General features: G+C 38.4%; 2 protein-coding genes across 3 annotated transcripts in view; one reads left to right on the plus strand and one right to left on the minus strand.

Moving 5' to 3' along the window:
• CHMP4C (charged multivesicular body protein 4C) lies at positions 1-27,315 on the plus strand. Its single transcript, XM_528179.6, has 5 exons — positions 1-620; positions 20,863-21,040; positions 23,170-23,284; positions 25,944-26,097; positions 26,282-27,315. The coding sequence occupies exons 1-5, from the start codon at positions 431-433 to the stop codon at positions 26,344-26,346; spliced, it is 702 nt and encodes a 233-aa protein (XP_528179.3). The 5' UTR covers positions 1-430; the 3' UTR covers positions 26,347-27,315.
• The window catches only part of SNX16 (sorting nexin 16), an 84,389-nt gene continuing 82,243 nt past the window's right edge, over positions 25,755-27,900 (minus strand). Inside the window, exon 13 of one of the 2 annotated variants that reach the window (XR_010159119.1) lies at positions 25,755-26,137. The gene's annotated coding sequence lies outside the window, so the exon portion shown is untranslated. The remainder of the gene's footprint in view (positions 26,138-27,900) is intronic. The other variant, XR_010159117.1, reaches the window with a different exon arrangement.

Genomic DNA, 27,900 nt, shown 5'->3' on the forward strand with positions numbered 1-27,900 from the left:
ACACTTTCAGGTCCTGCACAAGACCCCTGGACATCGGTTTGCTTTTCTCTGAGCCATTCACAAACTAGTTCCTCGTTCCTGGGACCGTCCCTAGTGTGGATAAAAGCCAACTTCCCACAGTTTTTGTCGGTCTTTTCAACTTTTCTCTGCTCTCGCTCAACTCCCAGAGGGCCGGGTGGCGCCGGCCAGCCGACGTCCCAGCGGTGGCCTCCCCGCCCAGCCGCTGTGCAGCGGGGCGGGGCCGAACTGGCAGCCAGGAAATGCCCTGGGGTGTGTGTCACCTGTCCAGGACGACTTGTTGATTCCCAGGAGCGCCGCCTTTCCGGTCTGGGTCCCCGAGAGGACTGCCTTGCTCACCTGTCCCCTCGGCGCGGCCCCGGGGAGCTCCCGAGAGGCCCCCGGGATCGCTCGCCCTCCGAACTCCACAGCAATGAGCAAGTTGGGCAAGTTCTTTAAAGGGGGCGGCTCTTCTAAGAGCCGAGCCGCTCCCAGTCCCCAGGAGGCCCTGGTCCGACTTCGGGAGACTGAGGAGATGCTGGGCAAGAAACAAGAGTACCTGGAAAATCGAATCCAGAGAGAAATCGCCCTGGCCAAGAAGCACGGCACGCAGAATAAGCGAGGTAGGCTGGGGTCTGGCCCACAGGCGGGAGCCCATCTGCCTCTAGCCTTTCCCTTGGGGACAGTCGGCCCACACCACTGAGGTCCCCAGGTGGCCACGTTTGCTCCTGCAGTCTTTTCTAGGAACTGGTACTGACTCTTAGGGCACTGACTAGGGTGAGTTGAGCTAGACACTGGCACTGATGGCAAAATATAAGGGGCCGCCAAAAATCTCAGTAATCAAGATGAACAATACTTTAATGCAATACCTAAAGGACTCAGAACGAATGCCAAAAAAGAAATGATGAAGAAAATATCAAAATTTTAAATAAAGACAGGATTGGTATTGATTTTTTCATTTGCCTCTAGCTCTTATGTTGTTATGTACAGCACATCTTTATTTACAATTATTTTTTATAATGTGATGATTTGTTCATCGTGGATTTTTTAATATTAATTTTGAATTTTAAAAATATTGCATTAAAATATTATTTGTCTTGATTACTGAGTGTTTTTGCACCCCTGTAAATTTTGCTCCTGGTTCAGCTTTTTCTAGGCCAGCCTTGCTGACTCCAACACTAACCATGAAGTTTTCTGCTGTATGTTTGTATATTAAATTACACATTTTAACTTGCACGTAAATCTTCAGAAAAGGATATTCTAGTACGTTGTGGTTTACCTTGCTCCTCAGCTGTGGAAAGCTTTAGCTGGATGTTAGGCAGTTGAAGTCTTAAAAAAAAAAAGGTACAGGAATTAATTATTAAATTTCCTATCACTGACTTTTGGCACACACAAGAGACGTTGAGTCAGTAATGATTCTTGGTGTTCCTGTTGCACCTTGAACACCTGTTCTTTGCCAGAGTTAACTGATTTCTTCAGTATACTGCTCCTTCTATTGGAATACCTCTAAACAGCACCTGTGGCACAGATAAAAACTCAGTGAGAAGTCGAAGTGATTTGCTCTTGTAACACCGGGTTAATGGCAGACCCAGAAAAGGAAGTGGCAATATAGGACTCTGCTTACCACCAAACCCAAACATTTGCATCCTCAAGTTGGGCTTCTTTAGTCATAATGAAGCCTTGGGAAGATTTGGCTCACTCTACAGGATGCTGCCATTGTTTAATGCAGGAAAGGAATGATGTCTCAAGGAGATGAACTTGAGAACTCTGCCTCTTTCTGTAAAAGTGTGCCAGCTACATTTATGCCCACTTACTACCAACAATAAGAAGGCTGTTTTATTGCATATAACTTTTGTGCATATTATAGCCTGTTTTAGAGGTAAGTACTGATTTCTACTTTTACTTTGTGTCTGAAAATATTCTGGGAAGTTATGCAATGGCAATTTCTAAAGAAAGACCATGTCATTATGGCTTGCTAAAAATGTTGTTGGTCATTTTGCTCCTTGGCCCTTCCTCTTCAGTTTGATACACACTCTGACGTTTGCTTAGTGTCTGTCAAGGGTTTTCTTCCCTTTGCCATCTATTTGGATCTGTGTACAGCTTTGTCTACCATGGTTGCTCAGCAAATATTGGTGGTGGTTGTTGTTGTTTTGAGACAGAGTTTCACTCTTGTTGCCCAGGCTGGAGTGCAATGGCGCCATCTTGGCTCACCGCAACCTCTGCCGCCCAGGTTCAAGCGATTCTCCTGCCTCAGCCTCCCGAGTCGCTGGGATTACAGGCATGTGCCACCACACCCAGCTAATTTTATATTTTTAATAGAGACGGGGTTTCTCCATGTTGGTAAGACTGGTCTCGAACTCCTGACCTCAGGTGATCCACCTGCCTTGGCCTCCCAAAGGGCTAGGATTACAAGTGTGAGCCACCGCACCTGGCTGATGTTGGTTTTAAAAATCTGAAAAATTGACCATTTCCTTCTAGGAAGTGGTAAAAATGTAAATTTGTTTTCAAAGACAGAGTGAAAAATAATGTGGGTTTTACTGATTTTTTTCAGAGGTACTCTTCAATTGGCAATGCACAAAAATTCGATCTCAATTTGACTTTATGAATAAAGACAAAAAATTTAAAGACAGTGCTAATTAAGACTACCAATCTAACTTCCTTAAATCAAGAAAGTTATAGATGCAAGTATGAATGGCAAATACGTTTTTTTTTTTTTTTTTTGAGACAGGATCTTACTCTATCGCCCAGGCTGGAGTACAGTGGCAGGATCTCAGGTCACTGCAGCTTCCAACTCCTGGGTTCAAGTGATTCTCCTGCCTCAGCTTCCCGAGTAGCTGGGATTACAGGCGTGCACCACCACACCCAGCTAATTTTTGTATTTTTAGTAGATACGGGGTTTCACCATGTTGGCCAAGCTGGTCTCAAACTCTGGGCCTCAAGTGAACCTCCTGCCTGAGTCTCCCAAAGTGCTGGGATTACAGGTGTGAGCCACTGTGCCTAGCCCTAATTTTTAATAGAAAAGTCATTAACTCTGTCTTCAGAAGCTTCACTGGTGTTAGTGTCTAGAAACTCCCAGAGCTTCTAGAGTGACTCTGGGAGTAAGAAGAGGCTGGTTAGAATGAGGTCATCTGTAATCTAAGCTATGGAAAGAATTCAATCTTAGGCTCCTGCGTTGGTAACACGCTCAATATCAGAACCTTCTAAATAAACCAGATAACTTCATATACTTCATAACTTCATATACATAGTTAACTGTCTTCTATTAGCCACCAAGTGATATAAAATAGTAAAATAAAACCTGATATACTTACTACTAAATGGCCCCTGTGTGGCACAATGCCATTGCTAGAATGGCTGTAATTTATATGATAATCAGGGTGACATAATTTATGTGCAATTGAAGTTTTATTATTAGAGATGGTTGGTCAGCTAATATATTCTCTGAATGGCCAGGTAGCATTATATCAGAAAAGGCCACACTCCTAGCCACTTCAGATTCTTCAAAGATCAATTTCTCTACAACAACAGAAGCTTTGACAGCATTCTAAATGTCAAAATGAATTTTACTGGTAAAATGAAAAACTTTTAATTAGCATAATAAATGTTAGAAATGGGGCAGGACATGGTGGCTCATTCCTGTAATCTCAGCAATCTGGGGGGCTGAAGTGGGCAGATTACTTGAGGTCAGGAGTTTGAGACCAGGCTGGCCAACATGGTGAAACCCCATCTCTACTAAAAGTACAAAATTAGCCGGATGTGGTGGAGCGTTTCTGTAATCCCAGCTACTTGGGAGGCTGAGGCAAAATAATTGCTTGAACCTGGGAGGTGGAGGTTGCAGTGAGCAGAGATCGCGCCATTGCACTCCAGCCTGGGCGACAGAGTCAGACTATGTCTCAATAAATAAATAAGTAAATAAATAAATGTTAGAAACGGGATCTCACTGGTGAATTTTTTTGAGACAGGGTCTCGCTTTGTCACTTAGGCTGGATTGCAGTGGTGTGATCAGGGCTCACTGCAGCCTTGACCTCCGAGACCCAAGTGATCCTTCCACCTCAGCTTCCTGAGTAGCTAGCACCACAGGCACGCACTACCACACCCAGCTATTTAATTTTCCTTTTTTTTTTTTGTATAGGTGAGGTCTCCCTATGTTGCCCAGGCTGGTCTCAAACTCCTGGGCTTAAGCAATTCTCTTGCCTCGTCCTCCCAAAGTGCTGACAAGAGCCACTGGGCCTGGCCTCATTGGTGAAATTCTACATATTCTAAATATGTGGATTGCTAAAACAGTTTAGAGACACTTCCAATACCCTCCGCACCCACCCCATGTATGAACAGGATGAATCTACTAGGTGTGTAATTAACTTAACACTAGAATGGTGCCTGAAACTAGATCTCAAATCAGTGCAGTGTCCAGTCCTTAGTTTAGGTGGGTTTCTGATGGTGCGCACCTCTAATAGGGCACAGCACCTGCCAGGGAATGTTGCTGTCTTCCTCAGTGAGCCTTTCATGCAGGGTGAATTGGAGCACCTCAAAGTACCTAGAGTTGGGACTTCATTGAGCTCACGGGACAGGTTGGCAAATTATTTTTTGTGCTTGCTAGTGTATGTTTGTTTAATAATGTATATGCAGAATTTAGTCTGAAACTTGCTTTCATTACAACTCATTACTACTTGTAGTACAGGGGTAGCTACTTCTCCTCCCTTCAAATTTATCTGGCAGTTACCATCATCATCCAGCAAAAAGAACTTGAGTAAACATGAACAAATTGATTTTGCAACAGTTGCTATCCAAGGCTCTATTGATCAAAAGAGTAACAGTTGGAGCTTGAGTTATAATTTGGTTAAAAACTTTAGGAGGCCAGAGATTCTTGAATGCAGTTTATTTAGATTACTATGCTATAACTCTTGCTTTATAGGTGGTAATCTACTTTGTGGAAAAGCAAACTTTTTATATATTATTTAATTTTTTGTTCTACTTCTTCTGAGCACTGCGTCTTAAATAGTCACCTGGATGCATGGGGCCCACCCCCATTTATTCTGATATAATTGACTGGAGTGGGGATCAGGCATCTGTTTTTTTTAAAGTGCCCCCACCTGATTCTGACCTGTGGGCCAGGGTTAAGGATGGGAAGCCTAAATCCATAGGAATGTTAATGAGATGGAAAAACAAGATCTGTTCCTATCCCAGTGCTTCCGGCCTTGGAAGCTACAGGGTATCAATATCTCAGCACACTGCAGAACTCTCCTGCCACACTGATCTGGCAATACACACCTTACAGGTCACTATTCCAACTTTATTTATTGATTTATTTTTTGCTTAAATATAATATCCCAATCCATTTTTTTGCACATTTAATAGAAAGTATCTTGGTGTTGTAGTTAAGAGCCTGGGCTTCAAAGCAGACAGCCAAATAAAGTCCCACATTTGATTTCCATCCCTGCCTGGCCACTTAGTAGCTCAATGACCCTAGACCAATAATTTGACTTGTCTAATCCTGTTTCCTTATCTGCATAATGGCAACAATGACATAAATCCTCGGAGTTGTGGGGATGAATGACATTATTGGGTAAAGCATTCAGTGCAGTGCTTTATAAACATTAGCTCTTGGTATAAACTAATTACATTTTAAAAAGCTGTACTTGGCCCAGTTTTTGGCCAGATTTGGTCTTCTGGAATACCACCAAATAAATCTACTTCATCTGTCCTCTGAAGGCCTTTCACATATTTTATGACAGCAATCAATTCTTCAAGTCTCCTGTTCCTTGCCTACCTTTTTTACCCTCCTCAGTGACTCCTTACTGTGCTGAGGTTTTCTCACTAGGGGCAGGTCAAGGATGAGGCAGGTGAGATGCCTAGGACACAGTTGTGTGACCCTGAGAGTGAGTGCCTCCTTGCAGTTTGCCTCTTTTTCCCCCTCATCCTAGTCCTAGCTCTATTGCTTGCCATATCCCAGGCTTAGCAGTAACTCCAAATGTGTAAATATGTGAAAATGAGTGGATCTAGTCTGGGGTGATTTGTAGGCTGATAAGGATTAAGGGTTGAGATGGAGAGAAAGCAAATTTGGCCAAAACCCCTACTCAATATCATTACACACGATTCCAGTGAAAACTGGGTTCAGAAGCTGTTCTACCTCTTCATCAGGTGTCTGTTTGGAGAAGTGAGTCTCCAGGACAGAAGTCCTCTATTGAATAAGCTCTCTCACTTTGAAGCCTGGGCTGTATTGGTAAGGACGAATTTGCTTTCAGAATCATGACGTGGACTTGATCTTCTTTGGAGAGAAGGAGTGTGCACAATCCCACTCTTAGTTCAGTGGGAAGAACCTCCTCGGTCTCTTAATTTTGCTTTTTATCATAGTTGTCATAGAGCTCAATTCTGCAGTCCTCAGACACTGCAGATCAGAAGGACATCTGTGTAAAGAGATTCAGCTAGTTGAATGTCAAACTAGTGATAGCAAAACCATGGCTCAGGTAAAACGACACAGCCATAGACTGCAAGAGCTTGATGGAAGTTCCCCTGGGAGATATAACTTACCTAGTAACCTCCATTCTTAAGACAGTCTCTCAAAATGTGATACTCAGATCACCTGCATCACAATTCCTTCTGTTTATTTCACTCATAAGTATTCACTAAAGATTCTAATTTTGTAGGTTAATTATAGGGTCCAGAAATTTGGACTTTGAACAAGTAACTCAATGACTGCCCCCCACTTTGAGAATTTATGAAGTATTATTCAATAAGCTGTTAAACTGGAAGGGATTACTCTCTATTTATTCTATTTTCTTCCTCACCCATTCGTATTTTTTCTCCCTTCCTCTATCATCACTCAGACAATTGGATGAAATATCTATCCACCTTTCCCTCTGCTTACTCTTTTTTTCTTTTCCTTTTTTTTTTTTTTTTTTTTTTTTTTTTGAGATGGAGTCTTGCTCTATCACCAGGCTGGAGTACAGTGGCCTGATCTCGGCTCACTGCAACCTCTGCCTCCCGGGTTCAAGTGATTCTCCTGCCTCAGCCTCCTGAGTAGCTGGGACTACAGGTGTGCGCCACCAAGCCCAGCTATTTTTTTTTTTAATTTTTAGTAAAGACAGTTTTCACCCTGTGTCAGACTTATCCAGTATTCAAGTTAGAATCAGTCATTAAAATACATTTCTTTGTGTGCCTTTGATTTTCTGATTATTTTGTACCATACTCGGTATTCTAAGGCCTGGGGGATGGGGTGGGGGGGGTGGGGGAAAAAAAGTCTCATCCCTGGGGCATTAACAACCAATACCTAGGCCAGATCTTACTCTCCAGTCAACTACCCCTCTCCTGGAAAAGATAGATCAATGGAAACATGATCCTCCCCTCAACCTTCATCCCTAATTTCCCTCCCTTACCAGAAGCTCCACTTGGGCTTTCACCCCACAGTAGAGAAACCTGAGACATGGGCACCTAGCCCTGGGAACCCTCTTCACTTAAGTTGTTGTTTTAAACTTTGAGCTTCCCCACTATCTCCCTCTCTTTTCTGAGCCATTGCAAGGATCCAATATAGACTAACACTGCACTTGCACCCTTAGTTACTGGCCAGCACAGAGTGGCCTGGGCTTGTTATTTATTTTGTTCTGTTAATACTGTCTCAATTTGAATATGATTTTTCAGATACCCATTTCACTTGCCTTTTTCCCATTGGATGTGGAAAGAGCTAAAACTCCCAGCCAAATTATTCCCCACACTCCCGTGAAAATCAATATGTTCAGCTGCATTTAGTATTTGACATTTATTTCTATTAAATGTCCTCTTATTTTCAGTTGCTTTAGAATTAAGATTTTAATTCCAATTTTATTGTCTTATATGCAAGCTATTTCTTTGAGTTAAATTAGCCACAAATTTGATCTGCAGCCTCTATTGTTGTTGTAGAAGTTGTTGTTAAAATATTGAATAAGACAGAACCAAGGACAGAACCTTGGCATGCCACTAGAGACTTCATTTCAGGATGGCCTTTGCATGATAGCAACCGTGTTTCATCCACTGAGGCGGCAGTCCCCAACCCTTTTGGCACCAGGGACCAGTTTCATGGAAGACAATTTTTCCATGGCTGTTTGGGGGGTAGGGGGAATGGTTTTGAAATTAAACTGTTCCACCTCAGATCATCAGGTACTGGATTATCATAAGAAGTGCACAACCTAGATCCTCGCATGCTCAGTTCACAATAGGTTTTTCGCTCCTATGAGAATGTAATGCTGCTGCTGATATGACAGGAGATGGCGCTCAGGCGATAAGGCTTAATGGCCTGCCGCTCTTCTCCTGCTTTGCAGCCCAGTTCCTAACAGGACATGAACCGGGGTTTGGGAACCCCCGGAGCTAAGGCATAATCCCAGTTTGACAGATCAACACTCAATGAATTCAGATGTTCATCTAGCTATAAATACACCTGACCCACATTTCTACTCCTTATCATCTTATTTCTCCAGCTTTTTCCTTTTATTCAGCAATGCCCTCAATATTCCTTCTGAATAATATTCCTAAAACTGAACTCTATTTACACACCTGGGGTTCACAAATGCTGGCTTCTGAACTGATAGCGTGTTACCTTCATCAGATTCTCTGGAGAGCTTTTTAAAAATGCCACACCAGGAGATTCTGTTTCAAGGGATCTGGAATAAGGTTCAGGATCTTGGTACTCAAAGATGGGGTGATTTTGAAGTGTGTAATGCTTGGAGGCTAGTGGATGATCTACAGTTTTTCCTTGAGTCAGTATCCAGCAACCAAAAGAAAAGAAGCCTATGAAATTATTTTGGTATTTTTCATAGCTATGAACTCATATTGGCTTAGAGTAATCATCATCTTCTAACTCCTCAGAAACTGGAGTATTTTTGTTCTAGAATTTTGCTTTTAGTGTGTGTGACACAGTTTGCTGATGGATTGTAGCAACTTCTAGAAGAGCAATTGCTACTGTTTCTTATGTTATATAATATTACATCTAGGTTTTTTTCATGAATTTGGAGCAGTATTGTAAATATTTAAACATTTATCATTATTCATTTAAATTCCACAAGGATGAAAGGCACCACATTTGGGGAAATATTTACATTAAGCAAATAATATAATTCCCTTCATTTATACTATTTTACAGTTTATTGAGTCAATCAAAATAAGGTAGAATAAGTTAGAAAAGGTATTACTAACACCATGATTATGCCAAAGTCATAGGATTTACACAGTTACAAGGAATTATGGCAAGAGAGTACTGTGAGCTTACCTACAGATGTGCTTAGTACTACTAGTTTATTTCTCAGTACTTAGGACCACTTATTTCAGGTGATTTTTTAAGATAAGAGAAAAGTACCAGATACTCTAACCAGTGATAAATAAGACAAGGGATCTAATACTTAGTTAAAAAAATTATAAGGTTTGGCTTTGGGGGTCAGCTTTGGAATGGGTAAGAATGATCTATTTTGACATTGGTTTTTTGTACTATGCCTAAGTACATGTGAATCTATTTGTACTTTTAAGGAATAAAATTATCACAGAACTTAAGATATACAGATGATATTGTTGATTTATTTTTAAATGTCACAGTCTCATCTGCTTTAGTAAACTTAACTAGTTTCATACTTTTCATGCATACTGGTAATTTTAGTTTCTCCTACCTTTTCTGCTTATCATTTGAGAGAAGTTTTAACAAATACACAGTTAGTTTAAAAGTTTGCAGAAGAAGAAAAAATAAAATTAAAACAAGCAAAAGTCTGAATTAAATATGAAACATACAGTATGCCACTCTTTGAATAATTGACTTTTTCTGTGCTAGACATTTTGATTCTTTACTTCAAGCAATTGGTGCTGATAGGGAATTGCTTGTTGGAAAGATTTAGGACCCTGTCCAAAGCTTCTAAGATCATGGTTTAAAGCAGTAAGAGCTATTATACCTAGACCAATGGCTTTTTTAACCACTGCTAAGCCTTTTTTTCAGGTATTTCTCATTTGTAGGAATTTCCAGGTAGCTAGAAGCCCCCACTACTATCACTCTGCACAACCTCCAACATCTCTTCCCCAATCTAAGAATCTAGTGACTTAAAATACCAACACTGTAATCACTACTTGCAAAACAAAACAAGCCCCAAAAAAGCAAGCAAACGAGAATGGTAATTTTAAAATCACAGGCAAGGAAAATAGGTCATTCTCTGTTAACAGTTGGGAAGCCTTGCATTAAAAGTTAAATTCTTGATTTAAAAATTAAAATTCAATGTCAGCTATCTAGCTTAAATGAAATAAAGTTTACATGTGTATGTTTAACCTAGATGGAGATTTAGAGGAGTAAAATTATGCAACTAAACATTTAACAAGTACTTTGGACATTTTATTCTTTATTTAAATATGAAGTCTTAGTGAATCTTTTTGGCTCTATCACATGGTGTTATATGCTACGTAGTCATACTGGGTGCGTCTTATTTGCTGCAGCAGTAACGTTGTTTAACAGGCCTTGCTCACTTAGCAGTGCTATTTACATTATCATTTCTTTCCATATATTTAATATATATAAAGTGAAAGTAAATATAACCTTGGAGTTTGAACAAAGATATTATTGTAACTCAAAACTTCTACTGTGTTAACTGTAGAAAAAAATTATGATTATGGTCAACTAATTTGCAAGTATTTCAAAGACCCCATATGTAAGAGCCTATGCTTTATCATTTTGTGAGCAGTTTGAAAATGTTTATTTATGAAAACTATATTGATTTGTTGGTGTTACTTGTATTTGAAAACATTAAAGAATAGTATAGTTCATCATCAATTTCAAGGTAAATCTATTCTTAAAGAATTTCAAATACTAACAGTTAACTTGAGGAGCTATATATTTTTTAAGATTTTTTGATGTTAGGGGCTCAAAGGAATAGTCATAGAACCACGGACAGTGAGAACTGAGAGGGGCTAAAGGAATACAGTTTGCTGGTTCTTGAACTTCACGTGGTAGAGCATCTGCAAGCCACAGGCACAGTGCTATGATATATTGCTACATCAGATGACTAAGGAATACTTTTTTACAAGTAGATAATTGAATCATATTAAATATATACATAATATATTATATATAATAAATTACATCTGTAGGTACACACATCTACTTTGTAAAGTTAAGCATAATCAGCTATTTCTGAGTTTTTCTGTTAAATATATAAATATGGTTTCATACTTATACTTAAAAAATATTCTAGATGATAACAGGCCCCCAAAATTTAACAATTTGTGGGGTTATTAATAACACTAGCAGCAAATAAAAGACTCATTTATTCAATTAGTTATATATTCTGACTGGTATCAAACAATTAATTAGATTTTTACAAAGAATATAAAATAGATTTTAATTAGTGTATTGGTATGTTGGTCAAATATGTTAATTTCTCTTGCCCAGCAATTGACTTCTGAAGCAATTAATTACAAGAGATGAGAATTTTAATGAGTATTTAAAATAAGTCTTTTATGCAAGCATTTCTTCCTTTTTTGACAACTCAAGTCACTTTTAGATCATGAACTTCCCTTCTCAGATTTACCTTTTTAAATATTCTCTTGCGTGATATCCTGGTAGCAAGAATTGCCTCATCTTCAAAAACAACCTCAAGCTCTTTAGAATAAGGAGCATCATTTCTGTTGGAAAATAACCTTAATTTCCTTTGCCCATTTGCTGTCTCTCTGGAGAAGAGAGGGCACTGATCAGCCAGCCTATTTTTCTCCTCTTTTATACTTTATAGTATTAATCAATCACCTTGTTTAAACACAAAATTCAGTCCAAAGTTACTAGCTTGCTTATAGCAATATTGCACTTCCAAATGCCCTTAGAATATCTCTTATTTACTTTCTGCAATCTCATTCCTTTTTACTGCTTTCTCAGGCATCTGCTTTAGCATTATATAATCCTATATATCACTGTTGTGTGTTGGTCTTCTTCTAGATTGCTATTTACCCTCCATGTGACATTTAATATTGATAAGACCTCCAAAAATATGGAGGTTACATATCAGATTCAGTTGCTGTGGCAAGCAGGAGTGCAAATCTTTAAAACGAAGATGTGCTCTATATTTGAGGCTTATAGTTCCCAATTTCTAATATATCTCAGACAGAAACTTTTCAGTGGTATGAGATTTGTAGTAGGAGAAAGGGTTGAGGGTGGAAGGAACCCATTGTGTAATACCTTTTTCATCATATTCATGTTCTTTATGTATCAATGTGTTGAGTATACATATAGACAGTCACTGGGGACTTTATCTACATAGAAGAAATGTAGCCATATTTCTTTCCATATATGAAAAGAAATGGTAATGTAAATAGAACTGCTCACCGAGTAAGGCCTGTTGAACAAGGTTACTGCTACAGTGATGTCTGTGAAGCCTTCCCTCACCCTCCAGAGAGAGCCTGCAAATTACTCTGGGTACCCACTGCACCTTGTACATATCTCTTCTTATTCTCCTCTACATCTTCTCTACTACTTGAGGTAAAGAATGTAACTTACACACGTTAGTATCCCTAGGAACTGTGCCTATAGCATAGTAGGTGCTTAATAAATGCTTACTGAATGATGAATAGGTGATGGCCCATTTCATATTTTGTCTCTCTCTGAGACTGGAGCCTTATTTCTTTGTCCCTCCAGTGCCTAACACAGTGCCAGGCATGTCATAGATCTTTAATACATACTTGTTAAGTGACTGAAATGAATGAATAAAGGTATTTTTTAAAAGTAAAGACGTTCAGTGAAATTCATAATGGGATGCCTCTGGCCAAATGCGTGTTAAAATTTTCTATTTCCCCAGTTGTTTTCAATCTAACCTGTGACATTGAGCAGATATATTTTGTTTTTTTTCCATTTGGGAAATGTCTATGATGATGCTTATTCAGATTGTGCTTTTTGAAAACCAAAACAATGTGCCATAAATTGAAGGTATTGTTTAATTAATGAGGTGATTTGTATATGAGTAAGAATAGGGCTTACACTAAAGTTCCTCAAATAAAACATGATCACGAGCCTTCCCAGTTAAAAGCAAAAAATGACATAAGCAATTATGTGTGACATGTCTCTTAAGCATTCTCATATCTGGGCTTACTCTTTAAAGCCTCATCTTTTAGCCCTTCTCTAGAGATCATTCCTGGGACAGAAAAAAGCTATTATAATGCAGTTTCACCTTTCAAAAACAGGTTTGTCTGTGTTCACTGGATATGATGGTTCCTAAAAGGTTCTTCCTGTGTGCTGACTAATGGATTAACAATGTGCACATTTATCCACCCCAAAGGAATGAAGAACAGGTTGACTTTTAAAACCAAAATGTCCTATACATTACATGAGCAATGAAATTGAAACTCTTTTCTGCTAGTTTAAATTATTTGGCATAAATGACTGAAAGCCTTCCTCCCTTGGCAGCATAGTGGAGTTGCATAGGAATAGTTAAATTTTGGTTCAAATGGATAATTTTTGCATTTTAGTTCCAATCCCCAATGGGCTGCAGTAAGGACTCTTCACGTATCCTGTTAGCAATAGTACATAAAGGACATTGTTCTGCAACTCCAGTGCTGAAGGAACATCACTGTTATGCAAGGAGACAAAACCCCTGGCTGTTTCTCTACCACAAAGGAATACAGTAGATTCCTTTGTCTTAGAAAGAATGTTGTCCAGGTCTCATCAGCTGCTTAAAAGCACATACAGGAGTTTGGAAGATTGAACTGCACCTTCTACACAGGTTAAATTTCACGGCTCTGAAAATGTCCTTTTTGGCCAAATCAGGAACAATGCTTGATTTGCAGCATTTGTTGCATGCCTTTGAAAAAATACAGCTGCTTCTTTCCCAAGTTGTTTATTAGGGAACAAGGTTAAGGCCTGTCCAGCTCATGATGTATCAGTGGCATCATCGTTTCATATAAGGAACAGCTCACTGAGAGACTCACATACACTTCTTGGTTATTTGAAACAAAAGCCTCCTGTCTTAATGTTTGGGAGAAGCTTAACGTGCCAGGCAGAAATCATAGTAAATGTCAGGTATCCTAGGACCTGATCCAGCCATGCAGAAGTTACTGGTTTCATTCACACAGGTTTTTAGAAAAATGTAAAATAGCATGTAAAAATTGGGGAATTTTGCATGGGAATCCAGATGTCTTGCTTCTTTTGAACACGTGGTAGGCTGGGACTACAGGTCTGCAAGGCAGCCTGGCACTGAATCCCAACAGTGCTGCTTCCATTAGATTAGGTTTATGCTCCCAGATCACTGGGGTCTCCAGTTCTTCCTCTTGACTCCCTTATACTGAGGCCAGTGTCTGTTGCTCTGTATTGCCACCATTGCACTAGTTTTTATTTTTATAGAAGAGAAACAGTTCTCTCTTTTTCTTTCTTTCTCTCAGGAGAAAAAACAAAGAAGGACTTTTCCCTGACCTTCTAGCTGCTTCACTTAATTTCATTATCTGCCTGGCTCCCTCTGAGTTTGGGACTCTGGTTGGGCCAACATGTAGTGTGTGGTATGGGAATTACAGTGTAAGTTGAGATCCCAAATGTTGGTGAATTTTAAAAAATTTCCCAAATATTTTGAAAAGCAGAAACCATATGCTAACATAGGTGTTTAAAATTATGTCCAAACCGGAACTTATTATTACTAATGACTAACAATTGTAAGGTTCAGTGTCATACCATGAGAGTCCCACCATGTGGTTCTGACAACCTACAAAGGAAATGATGATGATAAAGTTCCCTAATATTTAGTAATCACTCACTATGTGCCACTGAACGAAACATTTTATGAATGCTATTTCATTTACTTCTCAACAACTAAATGAGTTATATCTCCATTTTTCAGTAAGCAACTTATGTAAAGCCACATAGCCTTACATGTGAATGAGGGAGCCCAGATTTGAAGGTAAACAACCCTAGAGCATGATGTTCTATTGTTGTCTTCTAGGTACTGTTGTTCTTGTCATGCAGGTGAGGGAACATCACTTAAAATGAGTACAGGTCATGCATCACGATTATTACACACAGGTATTAAGTGGTTTAGGTAGAATTAAAACATAGGTCTAGAGCTTCAGAGCTCCACCCTTTATACCAAATTGCTTTTCTAGATTTTCAGAAAGTTATCTAAAATTAATTTTTACTAAGAAATATGACATATTTTTAAATGGAGAACTTAAAAAAGTTGCTCAAAAAAAAGAAGAGTGATGCCTTAGGGTCAATGGGTACCCGTTCGGTTCCAAATATGTACAGGCACTGAACCAGCCTGATGAGATAGGGAGGACATGCACTCTGAAGATTCCACTTCTGGGTATGTTGGGTGGGGATGTATATTTAGAGTTTAGCTTCATAGGATACTCTGCTGAATAGTACTGTTTGTTGTACCTATTGAAATGTAGAAATGTTTTGTAATATTATGTTTCTGTTATGATGAGGTATTTTCGGGGGACCTGCCCCAAAAATCACGTAGGTTCTTTTCTATTTTCCTAAGCGTCAGCTGGCTTGAGAAATAAAGGGACAGAGTACAAAAGAGAGAAATTTTAAAACTGGACGTCCAGGGGAGACATCACACGTTGGTAGGATAGGTGTGGGTGACAGACATCAAGTACTTAACAGGGTAATAGAATATCACAAGGCCAGTGGAGGCAGGTTGAGATCACAGGACCACAGGACCAAGGCAAAATTAAAATTGCTAATGAAATTTCGGGCACCATTGTCATTGATAACATCTTATCAGGAGACAGGGTTTTGAGATCAACCGGTCTGACCAAAATTTATTAGGCAGGAATTTCCTCTTCCTAATAAGCCTGGGAGTGGTATGGGAGACTGGAGTCTATCTCACCTCTGCAATCTTGACCATAAGAGACAGGTACGCCCCGGGGCGGCCAGTCCCGAGACCTACCCATAGGTGCGCATTCTCTTTCTCAGGGATATTCCATGCTGAGAAAAAGAATTCAGCGATATTTCTCCCATTTGCTTTTGAAAGAAGAGAAATATGGCTCTGTTCTGCCCGGCTCACCGGCAGTCAGAGTTTAAGGTTATCTCTCTTATTCCCTGAACAATTGCTGTTATCCTGTTCTTTTTCCAAGGGGCTCAGATTTCATATTGCACAAACACACATGCTGTACAATTTGTGCAGTTAACGCAAATATCACATAGTCCTGAGGCGACATACATCCTCCTTGGCTGACAGGATTAAGAGATTAAAATAAAGACAGGCATAGGAAATCACAAAGGTATTGATTGGGGAAGTGATAAGTGTCCATGAAATCTTTGCAATTTACGTTTAGAGATTGCAGTAAAGACAGGCATAAGAAATTACAAAAGTATTAATTTGGGGAACTAATAAATATCCATAAAATCTTCACAATCCATGTTCTTCTGTCATGGCTTCAGCTGGTCCCTCCATTTGGGGTCCCTGACTTCCTGCAACAAGGTATGGTAAAAACAAATGGGTAATTTGTTATGCGGTAGTCTCAGAAATAAGATATGCAAGCTTAGGGCAGGGTGTGGTGGCTCACACCTGTAATCCCAGCACTTTGGGAGGCCGAGGCAGGCGGATCACGAGGTCAGGAGATTGGACCATCCTGGCCAGCATGGTGAAACCCTATCTCTAATAAAAATACAAAAAATTAGCTTGTCATAGTGGCGCATGCCTGTAGTCCCAGCTACTTGGGAGGCTGAGGCAGGAGAATTGCTTGAACCAGGGAGTTGGAGGTTGCAGTGAGCCAAGATCGCGCCACTGCACTCCAGCCTGGTGACAGAGCGAGACTCTGTGTAAAAAAAAAAAAAAAAATGCAAGCTTAGTAATTATGAATGTTGTATAAATTGCTACTATTTATTTAGTTGCTACATCCCTACCATTCACAGGGACTATATAAGGTGTTTTCCATAAATTATCACTAATTCTTATAATCACGCAGCCTGATATAATCACTATTTCCAGAACAGCAAACTAAAGCTCAAAGAAGGGATGTGACTTGCCCAAGAACACACATCTGTGAAGTCATGGAAGAGGGATTTGCACTCTGGTGTTGAAAGGCCACACTCTTTCCATTATATCATGCTGTCCTTGTTCTATGTGCAAAATTATCAAATTTATTCACTTAATATCTATTCATTTTATTTCTGTAAAATGACCAATATCTACTCTTGGGATTCTTGTGAGAATTAAATGTCATAAATCACATAATGCACATAAAGCACTTATCACCAATTTAACATATGGCAAATGCTCCATAAATGTTAGTTTTTGTTATGTATTTTGTTGGCCAGGTGCCAGGAACTGGACAACGTGCTGGGGAAACAGGTAAATAAGATGCTGTCTCTTTTCTCCAAGGGCTTATAATTAGGCATAGGAGAGGTGAGGTAGGATACATTTTAGACATAATTCTACTATAGTGTGATAAATGCACCAGCAGATACGGAAAAGCAATTTGGTATAAAGGGTGGAGCTCTGAAGCTCTAGACCTACGTTTTAATTCTACCTAAACCACTTAATACCTGTGTGTAATAATCATGATGCATGACCTGTACTCATTTTAAGTGATGTTCCCTCACCTGCATGACAAGAACAACAGTACCTAGAAGACAACAATAGAACATCATGCTCTAGGGTTGTCTACCTTCAAATCTGGGCTCCCTCATTCACATGTAAGGCTATGTGGCTTTACATAAGTTGAGTTGGTCTCAGATGGAGATGAGGAACTTGTTGGATATTGGAGTAAAGGTCACTATTGCTATGCAAAGAGACTGGAGGCATTTTGCCCCTGCCCTAGAGATGTGTGGAATTTTGAACTTGAGAGAGATGATTTAGAGTATCTGGTGAAGGGAATTTCTAAGTGGCAAAGTGTTCAAGAGGAAGCAGAGCATAAAAGTTTGGGAAATTTGCAGCCTGATGATGCAATAGAAAAGAAAACCTCATTTTCTGGGGAGAAATTCAAGCTTGCTGCAGAGATTTGCAGGGAGATTAAAGAGGCTATTACATCTATAAAACAAGAATAGGCTGCCATTAAAAAATGAGCAACTAAAGAACAAGTTTTTAGAAGTTAGAAACATAATCTTTTAAAAAGGGTAAAAAAGTAGAATGAATATAGCTGAAGACTAAATTAGTGATCTGCAAATAAAGTCAAGGAATTCTCCCAGAACATAGATCAAAAAGACAAGGAGGGCTGGGTGTGGTGGCTCACACCGGCAATCTCAGTACTTTGGGAGGCCAAGGGGAGTAGGATTGCTTGAGGCCAGGAATTTGAGACCAGCTTGGGTAGTATAGCAAGACTCTGTCTCTACAAAAAAATTAAAAAAAAAAAAAAAACTCGGTACAGTGACATGTGCCTGTAGTTGCAGTTACTCTGAAAGCTAAGGCAGGAGGATTGCTTGAGCCAGGAGTTCAAGGCTGCAGTGAGCTGTGATTGTACCACTGCATCCAGCCCGAGTGACAGAGTGATACCCTGTGTCAAAACAAAAAAATATATAGGATAAAGCCAAAGAATACAATGTTCATCTTATATTATAGGCATTTCAAAAGAGAGAAAACAGAATGTTTTCAGGGTGTATGTGTAATTGTATATATAATTAAATAAAAATAAATACAAATTTCAGAAGATAGTAGACAGAAATACAGAGGAGAAAAGAGTGATAAAAGAAATAATAGGATACAATTTTTTCAAGCTGAGGGAAGATTTGAGCCTTCAGACTGAAAATACTCACCGAATGTTCAGTTGGAAAAAGCAAAAAACAAAAGATACATACCTAGATGCATACCAGTTAAATTTCCTAACTCCAAAGTGTAAAAGAAAGTCTTTAACATTTTTGGAGAGGAAACAAGAAAAGAGATTATTTGCAAAGGGATGAGGATAATTTTATTATCAAACTTTTTAAAAAGTTAGCTATTAAAAGATAATCTTTTGAAATATTTTGAACCTAGCGTTCTGTAAAAATCCAAACTGCCACTCAAGTTTGAGGCAAAATAAAGACATATTCAGACTTATAGGCATTCAAATAATTTATATCAATGCACCTTTTCTGGAAAATATAATACTGTAAAGTTTTACTCCAGTAAAATAAAGAAGCAATCCAAGAAAGAGGACAATATAGAATACAAGAAGCAATAGTAAGAAATTTATAAATGATTGCTAGAATTGTGTCTATGAAGCTTATGATTGTTAAAATTGTGTCTATGAAGCTTAGGGCAATTGTTAGGAAAGATTTCCTTAAAATTGGAAAGTATAATAAAAAAACTCTATGAATCATCAGGAACTAATAAAATTGCAGATGATTTCAATCAAACCTTTCAGGGTTTGGAGTGGGAAGGGAATCTTATTTGGGAACAATAAATTACAGATACTGATTAATTTTCAACATAGAAGAAAACTTGTTTAATTATATGTGTCTTAAGGGTATCCATTAAGAGAATAAATTCAGTATATACAATTGCCCAACAATTAAAGGGAAAAAATGAACAAAGACAATTTAATCGCTCTACATAAAGACAAGAAAGCGGAAAGAGAACAAAAAGCATAACAAACAGAAAACACAAAAAAGATGACAATAAAGAAATAGTATTGATAGCATAGCAGTTACTACAATAAATGAGACTGAGTGAAAATCTTACATTAAGTAACAGAGACTATCTAAATGGGTCAAAAACAATCATAAAAACTAAACACTCATGTAGCGAAATATAGGTGTCTTTAATATGTATATAAAAATAGAATAAAACAATTTTGAAATAGTGGTCTATGTAAAAATTTTTAGAGACAAATTGTAATAAAAACTGGCATATTAACTTAATATAAAACAAAATGGAATTCAAGGCAAAAAAGAATGAATGGGATAGAGAGTAATACTTGATTACAATAAAATCCACCAAGAAAGTATAATGGCTGAGTCTTTGTGCACCATAGAAAAAGCACTGGAATGAATCAATCAAATTTGTTGCAATTACAAGAAGAAATGGACGAAAACAGAAGAGAGACTTCTCTCCAAAATCTCTGTTGTAATAACTTACCTGCTTTACTTTGAAACCTTAAAACCATTTGAGTTCTTTTGCCAATTCCATTTAATTATCACTTATTTTCGTATTAACATTCTGCTGCTGCTCTTTTCCTGCTCTCTCCCTAAATGCATTATCAAAACAGATATTTTAGGGCTTTTTTTGGTTGCCTTCCAAGGTGCCACAGTCAAGAGGGCTCTACTTGTTTGGTGGTTTTAGAGTGAGGCAAGTTAGGTTATCTTGTTAAAATGTTAATGGGAAGATTATTTGGTTATCATTTCTCTGAAGGCCCTGCTCTTTTCTCTCACCATTGTGCCATCTAATCCTTGAATACAACTCTAGCAGTGCTGAATTCATGGATGCTCACAGTTAGATGTAACCTCAATAGCCATCTCAAAATCATTTCAGACCAAGACATACAGCTCAGTATTCTGAGTTCTTATTGCAGCTACCACTAACTGTCTGCCTTTAAGCAAGTCACTTCACTTCTCTGGTCTCAATGAACTTGCCTTTAAGAAAATGGGGCTAGAATCAAAGGCCATTAAGGTCTTTACGTTCTCTAAAGGTTTACTTTTCTATTGTATGATTTTTACTCATATTTTTATCTATCCTTTTCTAAAATCTGACATTGACAAAACATCTCTTTGGCATATGTTTTGGAATAGGAAAACTGACTTTCCATCCGCTTATACTTGCCAGATCTTTGGAAGAAAAGAATAATAAAATGCTGGAGACAGTACTAGTTGGTATAGGTAATTGAGAGGACAATATGAGTTGTTTATTTCTCAGGTTTATTTTGGTATACTCGTTGTCCTTAGTTATCAGAAGGTCTAAGTCCATAGTGGTGCTGAGCAAACATCTCTTGATTTAGTGTCTCTTTCTCTTTCCTAATAAATGTGGCTTCTCTCTTATTTAGCGGCATTACAGGCACTAAAGAGAAAGAAGAGGTTCGAGAAACAGCTCACTCAGATTGATGGCACACTTTCTACCATTGAGTTCCAGAGAGAAGCCCTGGAGAACTCACACACCAACACTGAGGTGTTGAGGAACATGGGCTTTGCAGCAAAAGCGATGAAATCTGTTCATGAAAACATGTGAGTGACTCTGGTCTCCCTCTGAATCATAAATTCCCTCAGTGTTGGGAAGAACCTTTGGAACCATATGATGGTTTTGGCAGGAATGGGTTTACTCATTTGAGGCTCTTTGACATGTTGAATAAAATACTGTCTCAGAGAAAGATTAAAGGTTATAGCAACAACAACAAAAAAGACCATGAAAAAAGAAAGGGCATTCATTTTTGCCTGTAATGTTTCCCCATTACTTTATGATTGCTGGAAACTGTACCTGTAAATATTTTAATTCTACAGTTTAAAAAAGGCTTCGATTTCAACCTGTGTGAGGGTGTTGGATTTATAGGATAGTGGCTGTCAAACTTTGGAGGGAATCAGAATCACCTGGAGAATAAATAAAGAGAACACAGATGCCCAGGCTACTTGAACTTGCAAAGTGTTTGGGTCCATGTGATTCCGATGCTAACCAATGTCTGAGAACCACTGACACAGAAGAATAGTCGTGAGCATGGATTTGGGGGTCAAATTTTCTGGGCTATAATCCCAGGTCAACTGCTGACTAGCCCTTAGGCAATTTATTATACTTTATTCAGTTTCCTTATATGTAAATTAGAGATTATAATAGTACTTACTTACCTCGTGGTTATTGTGAGATTCGATGAGATACTAGATATAATGCACTTAGTATAGTTCCTGGCACAAAGTAAGCACTCAATAATTAATATTCACAATTTGCTTTACATTTACACTGGGAAATATGTCTGGGACCGGATCCTTTCCTGATACTGGACGTGATAGTGGAACCTGGGGCAAGGATGCACAAGAGCAATGAGTGCCTAAGAGATGCAGACAAATTTCTGTAGAGTGGGAAAAGGTGAAAAAGGTGGTGGCTGGGGGCAGTGAAGACAACCTTGCTAACATTTTCTTTTCTGAATAATTCATTAACAATCAGCCTCCATTTTGACAGCTTCAGGGAGACATTAGATTCATTATCAGAGTCAAAATTCTCTATTGCTTTTGGATGCTAAAATGTGTCACAAAATCAGCCTTTCCCTCCAGGCAGCTTGGCAGCATCATACCATTGTATTACATTTGAGAAAAATTTGTTCCCAGGCCCAAAGTTGAGCCATACATTTTTTCTTATTCCTTTTAAAAATATATTTGTTTTATATTCAGTATAAATAGAATAATAAGGTTTAAAGATAAGGGATGGTCAGAGGGAGGTAAAAGTATTCTTTTTGATTATTGCATGAAAATATGTCAAAATAGCTCTTATAGAGTCAGAGAAACTCACAAAAAAATTACTTCCACTGGGAATCAAACTTTTGGTATTTAGGCTACTTAATAATGAGGGACATTGTCATTTCTCTTATATCCAATCAGTTTGGCCTAGTTTCAGAGTTGGAGGAATTATTCAGAGACAAGCTACTATAGAAACATACCAGAACCTGGCATGTAGACACCGACATGCTTAGACGGGTGTTTAGGAGCCAGTGAAGCTCAGGTGTTGGAAAATGTCTTCAAAGCGGCTGTCCATCCTGAGCAAGTGGCTACCTAGATTTATTTGCTGCAGTTGCTAATTCTTCTGAGGGCTGTATAGGTTTAATCCTGCTCTCTTTAGTAACCTCTCAGGGCATCACCGCTATGCGAAAACCCTTGGGGAGCCAGGATCTCAGAGCTGCTAAGTGTTATAGAAAATAGATCTCTAGACCCAGCGTTTAGCTTCAACAAAGGGCTGCTGTCAGATAGGGGCTCCTAAGAGCTGCCAAAGCTCATCTAGTTACAGTGGTCCTGGTGGTCTGTGGCAGTGTTTCCTGCAGAGTTGATACACAGCAGCATGTATTTAAATTTGTCATATGCCCTATCAAACAAAATTTCAAAATGGGTTTATAAATACTGATAGTTATAAAATACTTTTATTTTTAGTGAGTTCCAAATGTAATAGGTATTTACTTCATGTTTATAATATATGGATTATTAAGTTTTTAAAATATAAGTTATCTTTAAAGTTTATAAATATCATCAGGAATATTTATCCTACTCAAATAACTAAGAATTTATATTAAATGAACTGACTTTTTATATAGGATTATATCTAAATTCATAATTATAAGTTAAAATTCTAAAACGTTCAACAAAATATGATTTCCCAGGGATCTGAACAAAATAGATGATTTGATGCAAGAGATCACAGAGCAACAGGATATCGCCCAAGAAATCTCAGAAGCATTTTCTCAACGGGTTGGCTTTGGTGATGACTTTGATGAGGTACGTAACCCAATATGAAGAATGCAGGATTGTGGCTGCTATAAAGAGTAGCTTCCCGTCATATATAGTAGGCAGGTTCCCTTACTACTGAAAGAACAAGTGATATTTGTAAGAAAGGTACTTCTCTTAAGAGAAAAATAAAGTGTTAGTACCTCTGATTTAAAGGAAAGATGAATACAGTTTGGCAAACAGCGGCCTGATTAAGTTTTCAGCTATTAAGGAAAGAACAGCATGTGATTGTGTAAAGTTAGTGACTTTTAATGGTTGAAGCCTAAACAGCCCCATTACGAGGAACTGAGTGCTTGCACATCTGGGCAAAACAAAGTAGACTTCGTCATTCTGCATGAAACAGACGTATCATGCTCTGTAGCTGTTAAATTAGAGGTTAGGCTGCCTCTGTTTATTACTCAGGCTATGAAACCAAATAAATGTGGAGTGGCATTATTAACACACACATTCCATTTAGATTAATCAGTCCAATAATACAGACAGACTATAATTATAATGGTGATGTCTGCACTGTGAATTTCAATTGTTCTGCTCAAAGCACACATAAGTAGGACTAGTACACATTTAGAAACATTTCCAAAGCTTGGATTAGCATGGCAAAGAATCCAACTTCCTGCATCTATGTGATATTAAAAATAACACATTTAGCAAGTAAGACCTGGTTCCATGGAATCCCCAAAAATGAGAACGGGGTATCAATACCTTTTTAAAATGGTGTAGACAAGGGGTCAGCAAAAATATGGCTTGCAGGCCAAATTCTTCCCGTGACCTGTTTGTATATCCCAAAAGCTCAGGATGGGTTTCACAATTTTAATGTTGTAGAAAACAATGACAACAAAGGAGCCTGGGGCAGAAGAAAACACGCAGCCTGCAAATCCTGCAATATTACTATTTGGGCCTTCACAGAGAAAGTTTTTCAACTCCTGATGTAGACTAGTAACCATCTAATGAGTACATTATGATATGGTGGAAAGGAATCTGGGCTTATGTGGACATCTGGGCTTTATCATTTGTTAAAAACTTTGTGTAAATCTCTTTTACTTTTCTGACTGTTAGTTTTCTTATCTGTGATAATGAAGATTATTGGATCCCTGGATTATCTCCAAAACATCTTAAGTTCTAAAATTCTTTTCTCAGTGGTCATATTAGTGTTTGGTACCTAAAGGATGAAAATGATGGAGGAGATGATTAATCTGTTGTTACCATATTGCTAAAGAAAACATTAATATGTTTCTGCTGCTGTCGATAACGATGACACACTATTGGCAATTCTGGGCATACATTCGGCATAGGATAGCTTGTTCTGCCATTACTATATTTATGGTATTTGTCTCTAATTGTTTTGTGAGCAGAAATAGGACACCAGGGTATTCATTCTGTTCCATTTTAGTCATACAGCCTGTGGAGATCCATCAAGTACACAACTATATTGACTGTGCTATTTCATACGGCCCAATGCTATACACCTTCATATTTTCTTTTCTTTTTATGAGGCGAATTTAATAGAGGTCAGACAATCTTTAGCTTGCTGCAATTCTGATACCCACTGACTTAATCAAATGTTGTGGTTGGCTTAAATATCTTCTCTCTTTCCCCACGGTGTTATTACTCTCACTTTAATATTGGATAATTATTTGTTTATGTGCCTTCCCCCCACATTTGAGTGTAAGCTCCTTGAATATAGGGAGTGTTGATTCAACTTTGCATCCCAGCACTGAGTTCAAAATCTGTCCAGGAGTGAGTGCTCAATAAATTTGTTGAATAATGAATGAATGAATTCTCTCATTCGTTATTCATCCATGAAAGAAAAATCTACTTGGTTGAATATAAGGTGTCCCAAGTCATTTCTAATAGTGACAACCTCATAATTCCATCAATGACAAGTTCAGTTGTGAGTGACTCCCAAATTCTCTCTGAGAGGGGTTGGACTCTACTTGAGGACTTATGGAGCCAGTGAGATCTGAACTATCTGAGTCATCTCAGAATTGGCATAAGGTGACTTACATCTTTAAGGTCTCAAACTAGCCTTGTCTCTCAAAAGTTTTTGGGACAGAGAATAGTATAAGATTAAACCAGGCTCTCTCGGACTATTGCTAAAAGAAGGAAATACAGTATACCTATCTTGAATTGAACTTTTCTTAACCCAAATGCACAGCATAATTTATATTGGCTTTGGTGATTTGATAAAAGAACCATAGTATCTTTAATTCTTTTTACTTTCTGTACGTTATGGTTTTGCTATACCTGTTGTTTTATTTTCAATAGCATTAGCCCAAAGAAAAACATTTATTTCCACCAATTAACATTTTGTGGATTCTAAACAGTAGAAAAGAACACATTGGAAAGATGACAGGCAAGGTGTAAGTTTCCCAGAAACTGTGGGGAGGTTATATATTCAGCTAGCACAAATTACTTGAATGGCTGTTTACTGAAGTATTAGAAGATTAACTACAACAAATTTGCACAACCCAGAATATTCATTTTTTAATCATTGCTCAGTGTTGCAAAAAAGACTTAGTTTTAAAATAAATATTCCATTTCACTGGGTTCTCACATATCAATTGGGTAGCAGATGTTCTTGTTATTGTGTTTGAGGAAACCCATGTCTTGAAACGTTAACTCCATAATTCTTCCTTTCTCCTGTGTTCAGGATGAGTTGATGGCAGAACTTGAAGAATTGGAACAGGAGGAATTAAATAAGAAGATGACAAATATCCGCCTTCCAAATGTGCCTTCCTCTTCTCTCCCAGCACAGCCAAATAGAAAACCAGGCATGTCGTCCACTGCACGTCGATCCCGAGCAGGTCTGTTACCCAGCTCAACTACATGTGGTCAGATAGTTGCCTAAAATGATAGCCAGGCCCATTCTTTTTAGCACATGTTTTTGATTTCATACTGAACACATTTTTATATGTAATTCATACCTGTTTTCTATGCTGAAAGTGTGAATGTCACCAATTACTAATTTTTATCTATTTTATGTTCCAGCATCTTCCCGGAGGGCAGAAGAAGAGGATGATGATATCAAACAATTGGCAGCTTGGGCTACCTAAACTAAAATACATTTTTGATACCTAAATTAATGAGCTGTAGATAAAATATAAAAAATGTTTTTGCCAAGTTCAGAAGTTAACAAAGACTCTGCTTTATAACTATATTGAATGAATAATTGTGTTTTAAGCCTCCTAAGTAAAAGTAAAAAAGGAGTCATGTGTATACATAGAATCAGTGATGGAGGCCAGGCACGGTATCTCATGCCTATAATCCCAGCACTTTGGGAGGCTGAGGCAGTTGAGACCAGGAGTTTGAGTCCAGCCTGACCAACATGAAGAAACCCTGTCTGTACTAAAAATACAAAAATTAGCCGGACATGGTGGCAGGCACCTGTAATCCCAGCTACTTGGGAGGCTGAGGCAGGAGAATCTCTTGAGCCCAGGAGATGGAGGTTGCAGTGAGCCAAGATCATGCCACTGCACTCCAGACTGGGCAACAGAGGGAGACTCCGTCTCAAAAACTAAAAAAAAAAAACATTTAGTATAGCGGGGGGTGCGGGGAAGAAATAATGTTATTTCCTATGCGAATGATGTGTATCCCTGTACCCATGGTAAATGTAAATATACTGTGTCTCTTTTGGGAGCGCCTTTTAGTAGAGGAGTCTTATATGAGTCTCTACATAAGTAGTTTCACTTGAGTTTTGCGGTTTGAACTCTTAAAGGAGCTTTAATTGACATTTATTATACCAATTAAGCTTGGAATGGGGCAATGGATGCATTTCCCAAAACGTGTGAAAGCACTAACAGCTTACATTGCTGAATGAGAATCTCCTGGGTGTAATTTAGCCACTTAGGGAACTGCGTGAACACTCCCAGGCCATTATGATGCTGTTACAGCTTCAGTGTATAAATGCATGAGTATTCTTTCTGTTCTGTTTTGTGCTCTCTTGTACATTTATTTACCCTTTACAGAATATTTCTTGTAAATACATAAAAATATTGGCAATTAAAAGTACATCTTGAATAAAATGTTGGCCGTTATTTTTAAATGAAAATAAATTACAAAATTACGTATTACCCATAATAGATCATGGACCATCAAATGACAAATATCATTTAATAAGATATTTTAGTATTCTCTACATTTGCTTACCAACATGGTGGAATGGAAAGAGCACTAGACCCGATGGTAGGAGTCCTGGGTTTTAGTCCCTGCTCTGACACTAACATGAGCCTTAGACTCTCTGAGCCTTTGTTTCTTCACTGGCAAACTTAAGGATTGGACTGGATGATTTCTTATGATTCCTTCCTGCCACGGGCCTTTTGCACATTCTGTTCTCCTTGGCAGTCTTCCTACCCTGCACAGTGCAGGTACCAATCTTATTTATTCCTTAAATCTTAGTTAAAAATGTCCTTGTTTTCGGAAACTTTGCTTGATTGCCCAAAGTCAGTTTTTCCCTTATATGCTGTTGCAGTGCTCTACCTTCTGTCATTTCTTATCATGGTTTATATTATGTATTTACTTGAACAAATCTTTAATTATTGTTGCTCTTTCCTGCTGAGCTGTGCTAGCCACGAGGGCAGGGACTGCATTTCTTTTAGTTCAATAGTTGA

Source organism: Pan troglodytes, chromosome 7 (genome assembly GCF_028858775.2).
Source record: "Pan troglodytes isolate AG18354 chromosome 7, NHGRI_mPanTro3-v2.0_pri, whole genome shotgun sequence".
Classification (NCBI taxonomy): Eukaryota; Metazoa; Chordata; class Mammalia; order Primates; family Hominidae; genus Pan; species Pan troglodytes.